The 21,161-nt window shown below is 52.6% G+C and overlaps 1 protein-coding gene across 1 annotated transcript in view; it reads left to right on the top strand.

Moving 5' to 3' along the window:
* ADAMTS14 (ADAM metallopeptidase with thrombospondin type 1 motif 14) overlaps window positions 1-14,250 on the top strand; it is a 31,950-nt gene extending 17,700 nt beyond the window's left edge. The window contains exons 6-22 of the mRNA XM_059477118.1: window positions 918-1,074; window positions 3,946-4,051; window positions 4,157-4,300; window positions 4,823-4,955; window positions 5,077-5,190; window positions 5,361-5,509; window positions 6,134-6,309; window positions 7,526-7,659; window positions 8,545-8,668; window positions 8,778-8,858; window positions 9,009-9,172; window positions 9,582-9,747; window positions 10,443-10,575; window positions 10,706-10,913; window positions 12,113-12,239; window positions 12,658-12,768; window positions 13,928-14,250. Coding sequence (XP_059333101.1) covers window positions 918-1,074; window positions 3,946-4,051; window positions 4,157-4,300; window positions 4,823-4,955; window positions 5,077-5,190; window positions 5,361-5,509; window positions 6,134-6,309; window positions 7,526-7,659; window positions 8,545-8,668; window positions 8,778-8,858; window positions 9,009-9,172; window positions 9,582-9,747; window positions 10,443-10,575; window positions 10,706-10,913; window positions 12,113-12,239; window positions 12,658-12,768; window positions 13,928-14,250 — 2,550 coding nt within the window. The remainder of the gene's footprint in view (window positions 1-917; window positions 1,075-3,945; window positions 4,052-4,156; window positions 4,301-4,822; window positions 4,956-5,076; window positions 5,191-5,360; window positions 5,510-6,133; window positions 6,310-7,525; window positions 7,660-8,544; window positions 8,669-8,777; window positions 8,859-9,008; window positions 9,173-9,581; window positions 9,748-10,442; window positions 10,576-10,705; window positions 10,914-12,112; window positions 12,240-12,657; window positions 12,769-13,927) is intronic.
* Window positions 14,251-21,161: the final 6,911 nt, after the last annotated feature.

Here is a 21,161-nt window from a genome sequence, read left to right as displayed (position 1 = left end):
TGTCTGCTAAGGAAGGCAGGAGCCTCCCCTGAATTGGAAAATGTAACCCCCCCCCCAACTCTGAATTGCTATAAATTTTAAATTAAGGGGCTCTCAGACAAAGATATGGGAGCAGGAATAACTGTTCTTTACTAGGGAAGAAAATAAAAGGATAAAATAAACAATGCAGTAAACCAAAACAACAGTGACAGAGTCAGAACGTGACCTGACACCCTCTTGGTCAGGGTGTTGGCAGCAGTCCAATTGGAAATGTGGCTGGAGCCCTCCTGCAGTGTGAGGGGTGGTTCTGTTGGAGCAGTGATCCTGTAGAAAGGTGTATTCTTTCTCTGAAGATCCAGTGGGAGAGGCAGCTGCTGTTCCTCTGGGAAATCCAGTGGAGAAGCTGTGCTGGTGTTCCAGAATCTCCAGATTATATCTGGGTAGGAATGCTTGGCTCCTCCCTCTGGGCTCACATCTCACAATGGGATGTTATAGTTCTTATCAGTCAAGCAGGGACATTCAATAGCCTATTATCAGCAGGTGACTTCCCAGAGAGAGGTGTGGTTGTAGAAGAGACAAGGAAAGCTGCCCACTTGACAGAAGACAACTGCCATACAGATGGCAAATAGAATACAATTTGCTTGGCGATCCAGGACAAGCTTATTCTACCCTCTTGGGAGACAAGAAGGAGAGGGAGGAGAAGAAGAGAGAAGGAGAGGAAGATACCCTTACCCTCTCTCAATTTGGAGCTCTAGCTCCTGACAGCTGCCGGGGGTGAAGAATGCATGAACATTTGGGAGAGTGAAGGAAATGCTTGCATTTCCTGCCTTCTTCCCCAAACCACCCTACTTGGGACAGCGCCTCCTTGGCTTGCAGGGGAAGGGCAGCAGCTGCTCCTGTCCTGCCCAGCAGTGGATTTCCCGTTGTTCTCCCTGCAGTCGGTGAGCCTGATCGAGCGGGGCAATCCCTCGCGCAGCCTGGAGCAGGTGTGCCGCTGGGCGCACTCGCAGCAGCGCCCCGACCCCGCGCACGCCGAGCACCACGACCACGCCGTCTTCCTCACCAGGCAAGATTTTGGGCCCGCAGGTATGCAAGGTACTGTATTTGTCTCGATCAGGTATGTGCAGTCTGCCCGGGGGGAAAAGCCAGCGAGGGGTGAGAGGATTTTCTTGTGAGCACAGTTTCTTGGCCAGTGAGGTTCAGAAAAAGATTATAAAGATTGGTATTTTTTTAAATTCACTTGATGAGGAAGAGAGTGACAGAGAATTAATCCAGAGCATCAGCCTGAATGGATAAAATATCTTTATTTATCCATATCCAATGGATTAAATATCTTTATTTATCCTTTGTTTTCATTTACCAGTCCTCTCCTTGGCCCAAAATGCCTTAAAAATATAAAAATAAGATAAAAAAAGATGAAATACTGCAGGAAGCCCCATGGGGACAATCAATTTATTCTGTCCCTTGGAGGACCTTTAAAACCTGTTTTTATATGGATTTATTTCTTGAACATGGGAGCATTCAATAAATCCTGGGCCAAAGAGGAAGTTCTACTGCAGGAATCTCTCACCCTCTTAGTGCAGAGATTGTGCTGGTGTGCTCTGAGAAGTTGGAGGCCTTGCTAATAAAAGTTTTCAGGAAAACATTCTGATGTTTCATGACTTCATTAGGAAAACAGGTGCTTTGGTGTTACCAGGAGAGGTGACTTCCCCTGTTCTGAGCCTGCTGCTTCCAAATTCCCATCTCCTCCTTTCCACGCTGGTGGCCAGGTCTGGATTTCCATCAGGAGGCTCCACTGATGCCGTGGATGGGGTTGGTATTGTCACCCTGATCTGTAGCACAGGTCCTCCTGGTGTGCACAGGAGGAAGAAAAGGTGGAGAAGGAAACCTGTCCTAACTTGGATGACCTCCCTGAGAAGGATCCCCCTCGGCAGGAGATGAACCTCAGGAGATATCCAGCTGGAAGCCCTCCTGAGTGTGCCAGTGGTCCTGTGGCCACCGAGTAGCAGACCTTGGGTTGTGCCAAGCTGGCGTCCTGCCCTGGTCTCCTTGTCCAGAGTCACACGGGTGCAATACCAGCTTTTGTTCTGTTTTTCTAGACCCTTCCTGGCAAAGTGACTGTGTCCCAAGGCATTGGTGAGAGGACCTTTTTTGGCAGAAGGGGGAGGCTCCCTAGGCTGCCCCTTGGTGGGAAGGAGTTGCGGGATCCATGGAGCAGCCCTGCTCCAGGGGTGCTCCTTCCAGCAGCTCCTTCCCCTTTTCCCTGTGGATCTGGCTCTCTGCTTGTCACACACCTCCAGGACTTTATGCAGAATCCCCATGTCCTTGCCTGGCTGTGCTGCATGGCACAAGGAGCTCCTCCTCCACTGGGAATCTCCCTCTGACTGGGCTGCTGGAATAGTAACACCGTGCTTGCTCTTGCCTCTTTTCCCCAAAACAAAGTCCTTGTGGACCCCCAACACTGTTAAGCTCAGGGACGTGTGGAATGAAGGACCAGAGTGTGGCACCAAACGATCCCAAATATGCCCTTTGAAGAGAAGAGCAGTGAACAGATGGGCTGTAAATTTTAATTGCTGCTGTAGAGGTCTTGTCCCTCTGCAGTGGGTGGCACAGAGGGGTTTTCTGGCCTGGGCTGAAGGATGCTTGTGCTCAGAATTAAATATTTTCCAGGTAGTTACTTCTCATCATCATTCTCCTATGGAGAACGTTTTGTACTCCTTCCAATTCTTACTGGAGTCTCCCTTACAAAAACCTGCCTTTGTGAGCATCCACCTTTTCATATTCCTTTGTCCCATCTCCCATCCTCAGCTTCTTTGGTTGGAATTTATCCAATTTTCATCTTAGGCAAAATAAATTTGCCTTCCCCTTGTAGAGAAAGCTTCCCACGACTTTATTCTTTCTTGTGGAAAGCTTCATGGGGGTAAAAAAAATCTTTTCAAATGATTTATCCAGGGCTTGATTTTGTACTCTATGGTTAAACCCTATTATGGGAGTGACTTGGTGTGGATCAAGTATCCCACAAGGATGGGGGCTGTGTGGACCCCGTGGTTTGGCCAGGGTGGGTGTAGGGGATGTGCATCTCCCTCAGCTCATCAGCACCTCTCTCCTGCTGCTGCCCATTCCTGGCTGACTGAACTCTGCCCTTGCAGCATCCCAGTCCCCAGGGCACAGTTATCCAGCATGGTCCTGCCCTGCTTTTGCCTCTCTGACCTTTCAGTCCTTCCTTCACTAACTCCCTTGATGCCAAAAAGGGTCAGCCTCAACACATGTAAAAAAAAAAACTTCGGGAGTTAATTCTGGAGTGTGCCAACAAGCTAATTGAATTGGGCAGAAATAAGGTGAAAAAGAAAGGAAAAGTGACCAAAATGGAGGTGATGTGTTGCTGCCTGGACACGGGAAGATTCCTCTGCCCACAGCTGCCCCACTGCACTGCACTTGATCGAGGGCTGGGTCCTGGGGCCGGGGCGGGTGCATGTGCGGGTGCGCCCCGTGGGGAGCAGGGCTGTGGTTTAGGCAGGGCTCTGGGGAGAGCCTCGTGCCTTTTCTCCTCTCTCATTTTCCTTCTTTATTTGTTTTAAATGAAGAAGAATGCGGGGGAGGCCATTCCTGGGCTGGGAGGCCATGGCCACCCTTGCTGGCAGGGTGTTGTGGGGGCTGTTCCTGCCCTCCTGCCTGCCCAGGTGTGTTGGCACAAGGGCACAGTGGTGCCAGCAAGCCCCACAGCAACCTCTGCTGGCTTTTGGCACACACTGGTGAGCCTGTCCTTAGGCTGCCGCCCAAGTGACCTGGGCAGCTCCTCCTCTCCAGTGCCTTCACCTCTGTTTACTCTCCTGTTGCAGTGAAGCCAGGTTATGCATTTGTGGGTTTCTTTTTTTTTTTTTTTTCTTAATTTTTCATTTTTTCCCCCCCTCTCTCAAAGGTTTTCTCTCTCCTCTCCTCTGTCCTTCCCTCCTGTCTTTGCCCCAGGCTATGCCCCGGTGACAGGGATGTGCCACCCTCTCCGCAGCTGCACCCTCAACCACGAGGACGGCTTCTCCTCGGCCTTCGTGGTGGCCCACGAGACCGGGCACGTGTAAGTTCTGGGGGCAGAACTGGCTGGGGTGGTGCCCCTCCCTTTAAAAAGGGGGCTTTCCTTCTGCTGCTGCAGCTGTGAATCCCTTGGGATCTTCCCTTCCAGGTTGGGCATGGAGCACGACGGGCAGGGCAACCGCTGCGCCGACGAGACCAGCATGGGGAGCATCATGGCACCGCTGGTGCAGGCCGCCTTCCACCGCTACCACTGGTCCCGCTGCAGCAAGCAGGAGCTCAACCGCTACATCCAGTACGCCCCTTCCAGCTGGGGGGGCATGGCCTCCCCTCAGACCCACACTTTTGGTGGCCTTTGGTACCCAAAGGTGCTCGCAGGGCTGGAGGGCCTCTGGAGACAGGCTGGAAGAGATGGGGGTGTTCGGCCTGGAGGATAGAAGGCTCCAGGGAGGCCTTGGAGCCTCTTGCAGTGCCTAAAGGCTCCAGAGAGGGACTTTGGACAAGGGGGAATGGCTTCCCACTGACAGAGAGTAGGGTTAGATGGGATATCACCTGTGAGAGAGGTGAGGCCCTGGCACAGGCTGCCAAGAGAAGCTGTGGCTGCCCCTGGATGCCTGGAAGTGTCCAAGGCCAGGCTGGACACTGGGGCTTGGGGCAACCTAGTCTAGTGGAAGGACTCCATGGCTTTGAAGGACCATTCCAACCCAAGCCATTCTGGGATTCCATGATAATTCAAATTCTCGGTAGGTGAATTTGGAGAGTGGCCTGGAGCTGAGGGATGGGGTGATCGCAAGAAATCCTCTGTCTGACTCTGCAGCTCCTACGACTGCCTCCTGGATGACCCTTTTGAGCACCAGTGGCCCACACTACCTGAGCTGCCAGGAATTAATTATTCCATGGATGAGCAGTGCCGCTTTGACTTTGGTGTGGGCTACAAGACCTGCACGGCGGTGAGTAGGGGCTGCATGGCCACGCTGTACCCCCTCCCCCAGGTCCCCAGCCAGCCTGGCTGCCAGCAGCCTGCTGGCACTCGCCGCGGCTGTCCCAGCCCAGCTCCTCTGTGCTCCCCAGTTCCGCACCTTCGACCCCTGCAAGCAGCTGTGGTGCAGCCATCCGGACAACCCCTACTTCTGCAAGACCAAGAAGGGGCCGCCCTTGGACGGCACTGAGTGCTCTCCTGGCAAGGTAGGGGCTGGTCCTGCTTCCTATGGGAGGGATGTGTCTGAGGGCACGATGAAGAGCACCTTCCTCCCGTGCTGTGCCCTTTCTGTAGTGCTGTGGGTGCAGGAGGGCTCTCCACTGGTGCTGATTGCTTTGGAAGAGGCCTGGAACTCATTCCTTCTCCTCCCTTCCAGTGGTGTTTCAAGGGCCACTGCATCTGGAAGACGTCGGAGCAGCCTTACAGCCAGGATGGCAGCTGGAGCTCCTGGTCCAAGTTCGGCTCGTGCTCCAGGACCTGCGGGGGAGGCGTGCGGTCCCGCAGCCGGAGCTGCGACAACCCACCGTACGTCTGGGCTCTGCCTCCCTCCCTTTGCCCAGCTGGAAGGGGGCCATGAGCCAGGGGTTCCTGGCTCCTCCCCTTGTTGGCAGGGGTGGGGACATCAGTTCCTGCGGGAGCTGTGCTATTGTATTTATGGGGTGTCCCGATGAAAGCAGGAATGATGAATCTGGCTCCATGTTCTCAGAAGGCTAATTTATTATTTTAAGATACTATATTATATTAAAGAATGCTATACTATACTAAAGAATGCAGAAAGGATACTTACAGAAGGCTACAAAGATAATTATGAAAATTCGTGACTCTTTCCAGAGTCCTGACTCCACTTGACCCAGACTGGCCAATAAGTCAAAACAATTCACATGAATCCAATGAAACAAGCACCTGTTGGATAAACAATCTCCAAACACATTCCAAAGCAGCAAAACACAGGAGAAGCAAATGAAATAATTATTGTTTTCCTTTTTCTCTGAGGCTTCTCAGCTTCCCAGGAGAAAAATCCTTGGCAAAGGGATTTTTCCAGAGAACATGAACGCCACACTGTGCTGTGTGTTGGGGCACTGAGCCGTGCTGGGGTTGAGCACCATTCTCTCTCCAGCACTCTCACCAGCCACTGGGTTTTTTTTCCAGCCCAGCATATGGAGGGCGCCCGTGCCCAGGAGCCACCTACGAGTACCAGGTGTGCAATGCCGAGGAGTGCCCGGGGCCCTTCCAGGATTTCCGTGCCCAGCAGTGCTCCAAGCGCAACTCCTACTACACCCACCAGAACAGCAAACACTCCTGGCTTCCCTATGAGCACCATGACGGTGAGTGGTGGTGGGTCCTGGCAAAGGAGCAGCAGCCAGACTCCTCCAGAGGAATTCCTCTGCGTGGTGGCCATCACCCTGGGGTGGAGACTGTGCCAGCTGCACAGATGTTGGGCTGTGGGAAGCTCCTGAGCTGGAAACCGTTGTGCAATAAGCCGACATCAGGCAGGCAGCTTTTTAAAATCACGGAATCACAGAGTGGTTTGGGTTGGAAGGGACCTTAAAGATATTCTCATTCCCACCCTGCAGCCGTAGACAGGGACACCTTCCACTAGACCAGGTTACTCACAGTTGGAAGAACACTTCTCTGGGCAACCTGTGCCAGGGCCTCCCCACCTGCACAATACAGAATTTCTTCCCAATACCCCACCTAACCCTGCCTTCTGACAGTTTGAAGTCATTCCCAGTCTTCACAAGCTGAAGGGTGCTTGTGCTCAGAATTAAATATTTTCCAGGTTGTTGCTTCTCACCATCATTCTCCTGTGGAGAACCTTTTGTATTCCTTCCAATTCTTACTGGAGTCTCCCTTACAAAAACCTGCCTTTTCATATTCCTTTGTCCCATCTCCCATCCACAGCTTCTTTGGTTGGGAATTTATCCAATTTTCATCCTAGACAAAATGAATTTGCCTTCCCCTTGTAGAGAAAGCTTCCCGCAACTTTATTCTTTCTTGTGGAAAGTTTCATGGGGTTAAAAGAAAAACCTTTTCAAATTATTTATCCAGGGCTTGATTTTGTACTCTATGGTTAAACCCCATTATGGGGTTTAATGTGTCACACTTTTCTCCTTGTCCAGAGTCCCTCTCCAGCTTTCTTGGAGCCCCTTCAGGCACTGAAAGGGGCTCTAAGTTCTCTCTGGAGCCTTCTGTTCTCCAGGCTGAACGCTCCCAGCTCTCCCAGCCTGTTTCCAGAGCAGAGCTGCCTACTTGCATTGCAGCCTCATGTAGCGTGTCCTGTCCTTCCCTTAATTTCTTGAGTGTACCAGGCAAACATGTAGGCTCTAAAGCTGCAAATGGAGATCAGCCACATGAATGTCCTGGCCTTTGGAATTGTGGCTGTGCTCAGGGGTACAGGCTGAGATGAGTTTCTGCCTTCACTCACCCTAATGAATTTCCACAACTCCTTTTTTTCCCCACCTCTCTTTTTCTCCCCCTTTCCACAACTCCTTTTCCCCCCACCCTCTCTTTTTCTCCCCCTTCCCTTTCCCTGTGCCACAGATGCTCAGAAGTGTGAGCTGATCTGCCAGTCTGAGGGCACGGGGGACGTGGTGTTCATGAACCAGGTGGTTCATGACGGGACCCGCTGCAGCTACCGAGACCCCTACAGCGTCTGTGTCCGGGGCGAGTGCCTGGTGAGGAGCTCCTGTGGGGCTGTCTCTGTCCTTTCCCTGGCCAGGAGGGAGCTCAGCCCCATGAGGGCACGGGTTTTTGTCCCTGAGGACCAAGCCCGTGTGCAGCAAAGGGGGATGGCAAAGCGATGGGCTGGGCTGCTGTCGGGTAGCTGTTGCTGATTTCCCAAATTCTGGGATTCTGGCTGGGCCATCCCTGGGGGCTCTCCTGTTGGGGGAGACCCTTCTGGAGTGGTCTTGTGTCAGGAAGGAGAAACCCACTGGATCTTTTAGGTCTTCGGGTTCTTGTTTATTGTTGTCTTATCTAAAGTTTTGCATGCTGTCCACACCAGGCTCAGTGCATTGGAAAAGCGCCACAAAAATGGCCAACAATCTCTTGTTACAAGGTCTTTCAAAGCTAAATTGTCCAATTAAGAACTAACACCTAGATTATTTCCCTTTTTAGCCAAATAACTGATCCCCAAAAGCCTGCAATGCGGACTTTTCCACCCAATTACAAAATGCCACCCAAACCCATGAAGAAGGCAGAAGAAACCCAGGATGACACCCTGTGCCCTCCATCTTGCTTCCATCCACAACATACAAAAAATCCTATAACCTAAATTACCCACCTCAGTGATACACCTACACTGCTCTCTACAATCTACTTCACACCCTAGTGGATTATAGTCTATTCTGGAGTTTAGGAAACTTTCTCCATGAATGAGGGTCAGAGTCAGTGCTCCCCTGGGGGTCAGGGCACCCCAGAGCAGACAGGGAAATATTCATTTGCTGTGGGTTTCCACAGGCCACAGGGCTGTAACCCTGGGCTGGGCTGCAGGGCTGTAATCCCTGGCTGGGCCTCAGGCATGTAACCCCAGGCTTGTCCTCTCGTCCCCTGGGTGCCAGCACGTCGGCTGTGACAAGGAGGTTGGCTCCCTGAAGCAGGATGACAAGTGTGGGGTCTGCGGGGGGGACAATTCCCACTGCCGGACGGTGAAGGGGACATTGGCCAAGACCCCCAAGCAGCCAGGTGAGAGGGGTGGGTGGGCTTGGAAGCAGATTCACCAGCTGGATTCGTGTGTCCAGTTGGAGGAAACCTGCTCTTTTTCTTCCCTCCATCCTTCTTCTCTCCCTTTCAGGTGTTTTGAAGATGTTTGAGATCCCAGCTGGAGCAAGGCACCTTCAGATAGAGGAGATGGAGCCAGCATCCCACAGCATCGGTGAGCATGCCCTAATGCACCTCTCCCTTCACCCTTTCTCAACCCTTTTCTCATAATTCCCACCAAAAAGGGTCTTGTTTAGGTCATTCCCATCCTCCAAAGCGAGTGACCAGAGGGAATGATATTGAAAATATCCCCTTTCTCCTCCAGCTGTTAAGAATCAAGCCACGGGGAACTTCATCCTGAATGCCAAGGGCCAAGAAGCCAAAAGCCAAGTGTTCATTGAGATGGGCTTGGAGTGGGAATACACTGTGGAACAAGGCAAGGAGAGCCTGAAAACCAGCGGTCCCCTGCACGAGGCCATCAGTGTTCTGGTAAGCCTGGCTGGCACTGGGGGGCTTGGGGACAGCTGTCACAGGGGAGCTGGTTTGAGGTGTGATGTGGCAGGTGATGGAAGGATGTGGGTGGAGGAAGAGGCCATGTCATTAAATCCAGGGAATGAGCCAACGAAAGGCAAGGGGTGATGAGATGTGCGAGGTAATGGCACAAAGATATGTTGCTGCATTTTGCTCTGCAGCAATTGCTTATGACTCCAAATCCCATTTTGGTTATGCTGGTACGTGGGGAATTAGAGGTTGGGTTCCCTGGACATGCAGGGAATGGCAGCTCTGCACTCCCATCCATCCCTGTGTCCCAGTTCTGGGCAGAGGCCACCTTGCCATGTGGTCCCTTTCCCATGGCGTTATTCTTCCCCCTCTCTGACTGCTCCCTCTGTGCCTGCAGGTCATCCCTCAGGAGGAGGAGGCGAGGAGCAGCCTCATGTACAGGTACATCATCCATGAAGACCTGCTGCCCATGATTGGAAATAACAATGTCCTGCTGGAGGAGATGGATTCCTACGAGTGGGCCCTCAAGAGCTGGTCCCAGTGCTCCAAGGCGTGTGGAGGAGGTACCTTCCTCTTCATAGCAGCCTACAGGGAATGCTTGGGGGGTGCTTGGATATGGTAGAGGGTGTGTGAGCCCCTTGGAGCATCTCTGGCGTGGAGAAGTTGTTGCAAAGCAGTTCAAGTGAGCATTTTAGCCAGATTTCTTAGAGAAACAGGCTTGCATGATTGTGTGTGTGTACCTTTGTCTGTCTGTCCATAGACCTGCTAGGATTTTTAAATTCCTTGGCTGTTTTTAGCTGGATTAGAGCCAAGAAACAGTGATTTTGAAGATGATCACTACTAAAGTTTGCACAGAAGTAGGCGTGAGGTTTGCTGGTGAAAGCCTCATTTCCATACTGGGATCTGACCCTCAGATTGTGGGGGGCACCTTGTGCTCTGGGAATCAGAGTAGTTTGGATTGGAAGGAAGCTTTAAAGCCCACCTAGTCCAAACCCCTGCCACGGGCTGGGACATTTTCCACAAGCTGTGTGCACTACACAAGAGCCTGGGGGACCCTGAGGGTGAGTCCAGCAGCCACACGAGCATCCTCACAAACCTTGGGTCCCACCTGAGCGGTGACATCTCAGAGCACATATCCCAGCAGGATATGTGGAATATGCAGGATATCCCAGCAGGATATGATGCAGGAGAAAGATCTGGGGGATTCTGGAGGGTCTCCCACACCCATCCCCTCACTGCCCACGCTCTGCCCCCTCAGGCATCCAGTACACCAAGTACGGCTGCCGTCGGAAAAGCGACAACCGGATGGTGCATAGGAACTTCTGTGACAACAGCAAGAAGCCAAAGCCCATCCGGAGGCGCTGTAACCTCCAGGAATGCTCCCAGCCCATGTAAGTCCTCTCTGTGTGGCCCAAGGTGTTCCCACTCGTGATGGGGGCAGTTCAGGGTTGGATTGGGAGCGTTTCCAGCATAAGCATCGCCTGAAACCCCTTCTCCTTGTCCATCTCCCCCCACTGGCAGGTGGGTGGCTGAGGAGTGGGGTGCCTGCAGCCGCTCCTGCGGGAAGCTTGGGGTGCAGGCGCGGGCAGTGCAGTGCATGCAGCGCCTGCAGGACGGCACCAACCGCACCCTGCACAGCAAGAACTGCCCCGGGCAGCGCCCTGAGACGCGCCGGCCCTGCGGCCGCCTGCCCTGCCCCGCACAGTGGAGGACAGGAGCCTGGTCCGAGGTGAGGAGGAGGGTATGAGGGTGCTGTCTGGGTTTGGAAAGACAGGAGTCTGCTAAGGAAGGCAGGAGCCTCCCCTGAAATGGAGAATGTAAACCCTCCCCACCCCTCCGAATTGCTATAAATTTTAAATTAAGGGGCTCTCAGGCAATAATATGGGAGCAAGAAATAACAGTTCTTTAACAGGAAAAAGGAAAAAAAAAAAAGGATAAAGTAAACAATGCAGTATACTAGAACAACACTGACAGAGTCAGAACTCAACCTGACACCCTGTGGGATGTTGGTGGCAGTCCAATTGGAAATGTGGCTGCAGCCTGCCTGCAGTGTCAGGGGTCATTCTGTTGGAGCAGGGAGTCCTGTAGAGAAGGATGTATGCTTGCTCTGAAGATCCAGTGGAAGGAGAGGCAGCTGCTGTTCCTCTGGGGAATCCAGTGGAGAAGCCGTGCTGGTGTCTCAAAACCTCTGGATTATATCTGGGTAGCAATGCTTGGCTCCTCCCTCTGGGCAGAACCTCTCCCAATGGGATGTTATAGTTCTTATCAGCCATGCAGTGACATTCAATAGTCTGTTATCAGCAGATGTCCCCTCCCAAGGAGGGTGTGAATGTGGTCACTCAAAGAGAGAGATAAGGCAAACTGCCCGCTTGACAAAAGATAATCAGCCATACAGGTGGTGATTGAAAACATCTTGCATTACAATCTTCAACAGGTGGGTGTGAAGGTCAGGGGCTTGTAGGGATCATGGAGTAGAATCCTAGACTGGTTTGGTTCAAAGGGAGCTGTAAAGGTCACCCAGTCCAACCCCCCTGCCATGGACAGGAACAGTTTCCATCAGACCAGGTTGCTCAGAGTCCCACCCAGCCTGGCCTTGGATAAGGGTACAAGAGACAGTGATGTTTTCACAGAATGCTGGAATGGTTTGGGTCGGAAGGGACCTTAAAGCCCATCTTATTCCGACCCCTTGGTCAGGTCACCTTCTACTAGGCCAGGTTGCTCCAAGCCTGGCTTTGAAAACTTCCATGGATGAGGGTACAAGGAAAAGTGACAGGGGAGAGCATCCCTGTGCAGAGAGTGTGGGAGTTTGGGAGACAGGGAGGGAAACCCCACATCAGAAAACAAAATCCACCTGAGGAACAGTCAGCAGCACATCCTGGGGGGCTGTGGGGGCTGTCACTGACTGTCTGTCTGTCTGTCTGGGCGCAGTGCTCGGTGACCTGCGGGGAAGGCGTCCAGCAGCGGCAGGTGGTGTGCAAGGGCAGTGACAGCAGCGCACGCTGCGAGGGTGACAAGCCAGAGGCCATCCAGGGCTGCCATGTGGCCGTCTGCCCAGGTGAGAGGAGGAGGAGGTGGCACTGGGATGGGGCATGTGCTGGTGGGGATCAACGCCCATGAATGCCTCCAGCCTGCTGTGGCTTCAGGAGATGCCAGTGGACGAGGTTGGATTGAACATCCCTGATGTGGCTGGCAGTAAAAAAAAGTTAAACACCAACCAAAATATTTCTCTTCTCTGCTCTTAGCCCTGGCATTGGCTGGTTTTGGGTTTTCTGGCAGTTTGAACTCGCGATGAGCTGGTGGAGATGGGCACCCTGGAGTTTATCTTGGGTGGGGTTTGACTTGCTTAAATGCTGGGTGCTTAAGGGATTTAATTTTTAAGGAGATCCTGCAAAACGAACCAAACACCCTTCCAAGGTATTTTGAGTGCCTTCAGCCTGCTGTGACTGCTGGGCATTGTGCTGCTCTCTCTGCAGGGAAGCTCTCTGGCATCACCACCGGTGCCAATGCCGGTGACCACAGCACGACCAAAGGGCAGCGGGTGCCCCAGGAGGGAGCCAAAAACCCCGTGAGCAAGATCTCCTCCAGTAAGTGCTCGTGTAAGGGCGGTGCTGCCCAGGATACCCCTCCCGAGGAGTTGTGCAGGCAGGGCAGAGCTGGGAGCGCACCCAGCGCCGCTCCAGCCGCCGCCGCTGCCTCTGCTCCAGAGCGCAGTGCTCCATTGCCATCTCGTGGCCTGCGAGGTCCTGCAGTGCTGAGCTCCTTTTGCCTCCCGGTGTTTATGCCCTTTCCTTTTTACTTTGGAATTTTTTAAGCAAGGTAAATGTCTTCTGGTTTTTCCTCCTTGGAGTCCTTCGCAGCTGGGGCTCAGTGCATCTTGGTTTGGAGCATCCCTTGCTCTCTGTTTTTTCTCCATGCACAGAATCCCTCAGTGCTTTGGCTTCATTTTCCAGGTCCCTCTTGCCTGCTTCCTATGTGGATAGGCAGCACCCTTGTCTTGGTTTGGAAAGACAGGATTCTGCTAAGGAAGGAAGGAGCCTCCCCTGAAATGGAGGATGTAAACCCTCCCCACCCCTCCGAATTGCTATAAATTTTAAATTAAGGGGCTCTCAGGCAAAAATAAGGGAGCAAGAAATAACAGTTCTTTAACAGGAAAAAGGAAAAAAAAAAGGATAAAGTAAACAATGCAGTACACTAGAACAACACTGACAGAGTCAGAACCCAAGCTGACACCCTGTGGGGTGTTGGTAGCAGTCCAATTGGAAATGTGGCTGCAGCCCTCCTGCAGTGTCAGGGGTCATTCTGTTGGAGCAAGGGATATCTGTAGAGAAGGATGTATTCTTGCTCTGAAGATCCAGTGGAAGGAGACTCAGCTGCTGTTCCTCTGGGGAATCCAGTGGAGAAGCCATGCTGGTGTCTCAAAAACCTCTGGATTATATCTGGGTAGCAATGCTTGGCTCCTCCCTCTGGGCAGAGCATCTCCCAATGGGATGTTATAGTTCTTATCAGCCATGCAGTGACATTCAATAATCTGTTATCAGCAGATGTCCCCTCCCCAGGGAGGTGTGAATGTGGTCACTCAGAGAGAGAGATAAGGCAAACTGCCCACTTGACAAAGGTAATCTGCCATACAGATGGTAACTGAAAACAACTTGCATTGCAATTTCCCTTTGGGAATCCCATGGGAGGAGTGCAGGGCTGGGAGCCCAATGCCACCTTATTTTGTGCTGCTCTGTCCCTCTCCAGGGGAGCCTTGCCTCGGGGACAAGTCCATCTTCTGCCAGATGGAGGTGCTGGCTCGCTACTGCTCCATCCCTGGATACAACAAGCTCTGCTGTGAATCCTGTGGGAAGAAAGCCTCCTCCACCACTGGCTCACCCCCTGCCACCAGCATTCCCCCGGGATCCACCACTCCCAGCCCTGCTCTGCCTCTCCTCCCCTACCCCACCACCCCAGCTCGGGGGGAGCCTGCTGGGGACCCCACTGTGGCGCCTGGGCTATCCAGCAGTGCTTTCCCAGGGGAGCTGCCAGCCCCCAGGGAGCAGGGAAGGGGCCAGGGGGCCAGGTAACCTGCTCAGAACCACCTCCCTGTGAGGCTGGCTAAGCCTTTCTCCCCTCCTGTTCTCTCCACCTTTGTCCTCTCCCCCAACTTCCAGTGATGGTTTTCATGGGTGGCACTGCCAGGTTTGGGAATGACCTGGCTCCATACCCAGAAATTCCTGGGAAAACCACTCATTTCCCATGGTCCTGCTTGCCCTCCCAGTCGTGCCATGGTGCTTTTAGACAGTGCTGTGGGGAAAAAAAAGGTGGAAAAGAGCAAAAAAAGCTGTGGGTACACAGGCTGCTTCCTCCCAAGGTGCTAAAAAGATGTGGGAGGGACATGGCTTTAATGTTGCATTTTCCTTCCCCCTGCTCCAAGCAGCAGCACAGGATGTGCTGGACAGGAGTGTCCTGGCTTGGTGGTTCAGCCCTGGAGCTTGGGGAGAGCAATGGGAGGATCCTGGGAATCTGGTGGGGAAAAGTGGAGGGGAGGTGCTGAGGTGAGGAGAGGGGAAATGTGGGGAAATCCCAAACTGCTGCTTTGGGCTGTCCCTGGTGCGGTAGAGAGTTTGGGAAATGTGTCTGGGGGAAGGTGGAACGTGCCAAGCACAGAGCTGCTTCTGTCCTGGAGGCAGGAGATGGTCCAGGAGATTCCAAAGTGAGCAATAAGAGCCACAGGTCAAAGACCAAAAATTGGTGTCAAAAATGCCTGTCACCTGGGGGTGACTTTTTTTTTTTAGCCAGTACTGCCCTTGGCCAGCCTTGAGCTGTTATTAATGCCCAGGATCACCAGGATCACCTTGGGCCCAGTGCCTCTGGGGCAGCAACAGCTTCCAGGGGGGAATGGGAGTGACTGGGAAGCCAGGAGTGGATTTTAGGGGCAGTCACAAAGAGAGGAGGGAGCCAAGGATTCATCTGCATCTCTCATTGCTTGGGAAGGGGTGGAGAGGGGGTGATTAATGCTGTTACACATTATTGTGCCAAGTACTAAACGTTTGCACAGCACTTTAGGAGCCTTGGGCTGCCCTCTCCTTGCTGGGTGTTGGGCCAGCTCTGGGCACAGGGTTTGCCTTGACAAGTTTCAGTCCTCAGAAACATCCCACAAATGGTGTCCCTGAGGGGCTTCCATGGTTTTGGTACTTTGGTACCTCTGGGTGCAGTGGCAGGGGAAGGTGGGGGAGGAAGTTTTGGGAATGGGGAGGTGGAGCCCCAGGAAGGCAAGGCTTGGCAGCCAGACCAGTTTGGCATTGTAAAGAGGGATGTCCTTGGGAGCACGTGCATGGTGTGGGTGCTGGCCCTGAGGCTGCTGCTTCCCTGGTGTCCCAGGAGTAGGATGGGGCATCCCTAGGGACAGTGTGAGCTCTGCAGGTAGCCAGGCCTGGCTGGTGAGGTGGCCTGGGTGATTTTCCCATGGATTGTGACAGGGTTGAGGTGCTTGCTTTGCCTGAAATGGATGGAGGCCCCTCTGCATTCTGGATGTTTCAAGTATTGGACTCTTCATTGCTCCCCCAGAGTTTCCCCACACTCTCCTGCTGCTGAGGCACAGCTGGATGAGCTTTTTTCCAACTCCTCTTGAAGCACCTCAGGCTGGAGGTCCTTGGCCTCCTGGGTGCTGCCCTTTGGCCTTAGGTGGGCATCCCAAAACCTGAACAAAGCCCCCCATCTGTCTGAGCCACACAGCTGGCACACCTCCCAGGAGTGGGCACATGGAGTGCCCAGACCCAGGACAGGCAGGGATTGGCATCCACAGGGGATCCTGTGGGATACCAGGGTGGGGTTCATCCCTTGGGATGCCTCCACCCCTGCCATGCCCCTTGCCAGCCCCTCCACGGGAGTGGCAGCATTTATTTATTGTGCCAAAGATAACGCTTTGTTTGCTCTGCAAGGAGCATAACAAAAAGACCTTCTTTCCCCCAAAAAATGGGCTGTGATGGCCTTCCTCCGAAATTCCCACTGCTCCCCTCCCTTCCTTGCTGGCCTAGGCTTTGGTGCTTTATTGCTTTAGGAATATTTGCAGTGGTCCCTCCCTACCCCTCAGGGCAGAGCTGGGGCTGGGCACTGGCCCAGTCCCTGGGGGTGTCTGGGCAGGGGGCTGCACTGCGGGTGCTGATCCTGACCTCAGGATCACCTGAGAGCTGGGGGAGATCTAAAGCAGGCTGGGATAACCCCCCCAGCAGCTGGGGGTGCTCTGGGGTGGTGGTGCTGCAGGGCTGGCACCCAGCTCTGTGTGTCTCACGGAATCCTGGAGTGCTTTGGGCTGGAAGGAGCCGTAAAGCTCATCTGGTTCCAGTCCTCCTCACCTTCCACTACCCAGGCTGCTCCATCCTGGCCTTGGACACTCCCAGGGATCCAGGGGGATTTATTCCAGCTGAAGGCAGGCTGAGCTTGGGTGGCTTTGCCCTGTCTCTGGTTCTGCCTCCAGGAGGAGAGGATGACTCTGGTCCCTGCACCCTCCTAAGGCAGGGGGGTGCATGGAGTCATTCCTGTGCTGTAACCTTGTCCAGTGTTACCTTGATGTATAAAGTTTTGTACATATGAGATTCAGAGCTTTTTAACTTTTAATATTTATTAATTTTGTTGGGTTCTTTTTTTTTTTTTAACTCTAACATAATGTAAAAAAATAAAAATAAATCCACATAAAAATCTCTTGCTGTTGATCTGTTTTGGGGATGTGTGTGTGGAGGTGGAAGTAAGAGCGTGACCCATATATGGTTGTTGAAATGGATTTACTTTGTGTTACTTCAACCCAGTTCCTCCTCTTTATCAGCCAGAATTTCACATTGCTGATTTGAGGAGGAAGAACATCTCTAGAGGTACATATATATAGATATCGCAGACATCTTTTATGAAAAATCCTTTCTTTAGGATTTTTCCTCCTGAGAAGCTGGAGGCCTCAGGAACAAAATGTAAACATTGATTATCTGCTGCTGTGGAGTGCAACAGGTGCATCTGGGATTGGCCCATGTTGGATGTTTGTAATTAATGGCCAATCACAGTCAGCTGGCTCAGACAGAGAGTCCGAGCTACAAACCTTTATCATTCTTTATTTTTCTATTCTTAGCTAGCCTTCTGATGAAATCCTTCCATTCTTTTAGTATAGTTTTAATGTAATATATATCATAAAATAATAAATCAGCCTTCTAAAACATGGAGTCAGATCCTTGTCTCTTCCCTCATCCCAAGACCCCTGTGAACACTGTCATATATAGATACACACACATAAACAGTTAAACCAGTGCAAAAATAAATATTGATTTGTCACTGGTTCAGGCCAAAAAGAGCCCCTGATGCCACAGACAGGTAGAAAATGTAGAGAGGTGAAACCAGGGTGGGGATGAGGCCAGAGGGAAGTGTCAGGGTGTGTTTTGGCAGCCCCCCTTTTCCTGTTTGATGCCAAAACCCAGTTCCTGTTCCTGGGGTTTTTAGGGAAACTCTCTGAAAGGTTTGGTGCTGCCTCAGTTGTCCCAGCTCATGGATGCTCCACTCCATCCTCAGAGCAGAAATTCCCCCTCAAGGACCACTCCTGCCTTGCTTCCTGCCCTTTGCACGCAGGGCAGGGCTGGGAGGGGACACTTGGGTGGTCCCCAGGGCCACTTTTTATCAAGGACCATGGTGGCAATGCCCAGCTGGTGGCACCTGCATGGGAGGGAGGTGAGAACAACGTGGCTTTGCCCTCAGGGGTGTGGGAGCTGCTCTAAAGTCACCTCACTCAAATTGGGGCTTCCTGTGGAAACTTCAGGTGTTGGTGATTGACTTCACTGTGATTGACAGTTTACCTCATTGGTGGCCATTGGTGCTGCTGCAATCCCTCAAAAAAGCCTTTATTTTCCTCTTTGCTGCTTTACACCCTTTGAAATGTCTCCTGCAGCCCTCTGGTTCTCAGAGTGATGGTGGAACCACTGCCTCTTTTGGTGTAATGAAGTCACTCTATCCTTCCCCTTGTGTTTTTCGTGGCCCCTCCCAAAAGCTGAAACCCAGACCCCACCAGGTCATTCCTTAAATCCCAGCCACACTGGATTCCTCTGGATCTTTGCAGTGCCTGCTTTTACAAGTGCTTTGCAAACCCTGCCTGGATTTTGCCATGGAAAAACTCTTCCACCTCTCTTTGGGGCTTCCCTTCCACACAGCATCACTACAACTCATCACACCCTCAGCTCTTTAGGCTGCAGCAGCCACAATATTTGGGCAAGGAGGGATTTTGGTGCTTGTAAGGGACAGGAGAGGCTTGCAGCTGGTGTGGTTGTGGCTTTTCTTGCTGGCATGGCCAGGCCAGGCTGGGTGGGTCTTGGAGCAACTTGGTCTGGTGGAGGATGCCCTGCTCATGGCAGGAGGTGGAATGAGATGAGATTTAAAGTCCCTTCCAACCCAAACCAGTCAAGGATTTGGGTTCTGTGAGATGGGGCAGAGCAGGTGCTTGGAATTATGGCTGTGTCTCACCTTCTTCACTGCTCATTTTCCTACAGCAACCACTGCATCCCTTCAATACACACACTCTTGGCCAGGACTGGAGTGGGTGGAACAGTTTTCTAGGAAAGCTTCAGCTTTCTTTCCCATGGCTTTTGCCAAAGGATTTAATCTCAGCCTTGCTGGCTCAGCTCAGCCACTTCCCTGCCTGACTCACCAGCCCTGGCCCTGAGCTTTCCCCCCAGCTTTTCCTGCAGGGATCTGCTCATGGCACAGCTGCTGTGCTTTGCTGCTGTGTCCTGTGCAGCTTCCCAGCTGTGTCCCTGCACTCCTGACAGCTGGGCAGGTTATAACAGCACCCTGCCAGCTGCTGCTCCTGGGATGCTCCAGACTGATTCCCCTGTGGCTGTCATGTCCCAGGAATGCCCTGCAGGGATCCTGCTGTGATGTGCATGCCCCAAGGCAGCTGCCAGCCCTGCAGTGGAGGTTTGGGATGTGCAGCTTCATGTGAGGTTTGCTGTTGCCACAGTTCAGTGCTGGGATTTCCACCTCTGCTTTGGTGAGTTATAAACTGATGTTTTAAAATTTTTTGTTGTTTTTTGTGGAGTTTGAGGACTCTCTGGGGGCCAGCAGTCAGGAAATACAATTCTTTGTGTTTCAGGCTGCCTAGGAAGGAGAGAGCAGTGGCTGATCAGAGAGAGCTCTGTCCAGCACTTCAGAGCCGCCCCTCCACTAAACTCCCAAGGAGAGCTGATCCTCGCCATTCTTTCAGCTGCATTCTCTCACTCTTCCTCGTGGTAGTTTTGTCTCTGCAGCAGCTGGAGCAGACAGACAGACAGGCAGACAATGTTTTATTGTCCCATTTGGAGGGCGGTGTCCATGTGCTCTCCTGAGGGCTGGAGGGGATGTCCTGGCAGTAGGAGTGACTTGCAGGGGGAAAGAAAACACAAAACTGCTTGTGCTGGCAAGCCTGGATATGGAGGGGCTTGACAGCTGGCCTGCAAGCAAAGCTGAGTTAATAGAAAAAATAACAATTAATGATTTTCGAGTGTATCCATAGCAAGGAAGAAGACAAAGCTGTCAGCGTGTATCTTAGAAAAGATACATGACAATTTTTGCAAGCTTGACTATGAGCATAAGTAGATGTGTATGTGCCTTATTCAATTTCTGTAAAACTTTTATCAATTATATTGATGTGAATTGCTTTGCACCAATGAATACAATAAGTTTCTGTGATGGAGTTAATGACTTAATATCACACTTTGTTAAGAGTATATAAGCTGGAGAACACGCAGAATAAAAAACCTATTTCTTTTAAGACCTTAATGACATGTTTGTCACGTCCGACCTAAAGGTGACACCTGGAGGCAGGAGGGGACGGCATTGCCACCCCAAACCCGGCTCAGGGGGTGAGGGCTGCCCAGGGCCAGCCCTGGTCCATCGCAGAGGTCCCTGGAGCTCCTGTGCCGCTCGTGGGACATCCCTGGGAGCCGGAGCGAGGGTTTGGGATGCGGCTGCAGCCGCTGGAGGTCACTGCTGCTCTGCAGCTCCGCACGGAACGCGGCTCCTGGAGGGGCCACAGGAGCGCTGCGACATCCCTGGGAGATGGATGGACAGAGGCTGCCCTGGGGATCCTCACCAGCAGTCACACCTGGCACTCCAACCCCGCCCGATTGTCCCTGTCCCTCGCTGCTGGATGGAGGGACTCTCTGGGAGGCTGAGGGAGCTGGCAAGGGGCTCAGCCTGGAGCAAAGGAGGCTCAGGGGGCCCTTGTGGCTCTGCACAACTCCCTGCCAGGAGGGGACAGCCAGGGGGGGTCGGGCTGTGCTGCCAGGGAACAGGGACAGGACAAGGGGAAAGGGCCTCAGGCTGGGCCAGGGGAGGCTGGAAATGAGGGGAAATTCCTTCACAGAGAGGGCTGGCAAGCACTGGAACAGGCTGGGTAAAATAAATTCACATCCAGGGCCCTTTCTGCCCATCCAAACTGAGGGGACTCCATTCCAGCTCTGTGGGCACAGTGTCACCTTTACTGGGCACCTGGGGCTGAGAGGTCCCTTCTGGGAGGGTTTGGAGCCATTGCCAAGGAAATGGGTGACTTCACCAAAAGGCCCATGGTCCTTCATTGTGTTTGAGCATCTAAACAGGACTGGGGGAAAAATAAAATCCTTGGGAGGGCTTGGAAAACATCAGGATTCAGCAGGACAGCAAAGCTGCCAGCAGCAATGCAAACTGGTGAAATCTGTATTCAGATGTCCTCCCCCCTTGCAAAGGGTCTGGAAACACATTCCCAACTCCAATCCCAGCTACAGGACCTGGTCCCTCCAGCAGGACAGGTATCCTTTGGGACTAGGAGTTCAGCTGATTTGGGGTAAATATCAGCTGGATGGCAAATCTGCCTTTGTCAGTCTCTAGAGGAGGAGGAAGAGGAAAGGGAGCACCCTAAATGCAGAGCTATAAAGCAGGTTCTTGCTGGAAGTGCCTCCTCCTTCTGCCTTTCCATATGTCCAGGACAGCTATGAGTCAAACAGAGACAATA

The sequence above is a fragment of the Ammospiza nelsoni genome, chromosome 8 (assembly GCF_027579445.1).
Source record: "Ammospiza nelsoni isolate bAmmNel1 chromosome 8, bAmmNel1.pri, whole genome shotgun sequence".
NCBI classification, from domain to species: domain Eukaryota; kingdom Metazoa; phylum Chordata; class Aves; order Passeriformes; family Passerellidae; genus Ammospiza; species Ammospiza nelsoni.
This window is presented reverse-complemented; position numbering and strand designations above follow the sequence as displayed.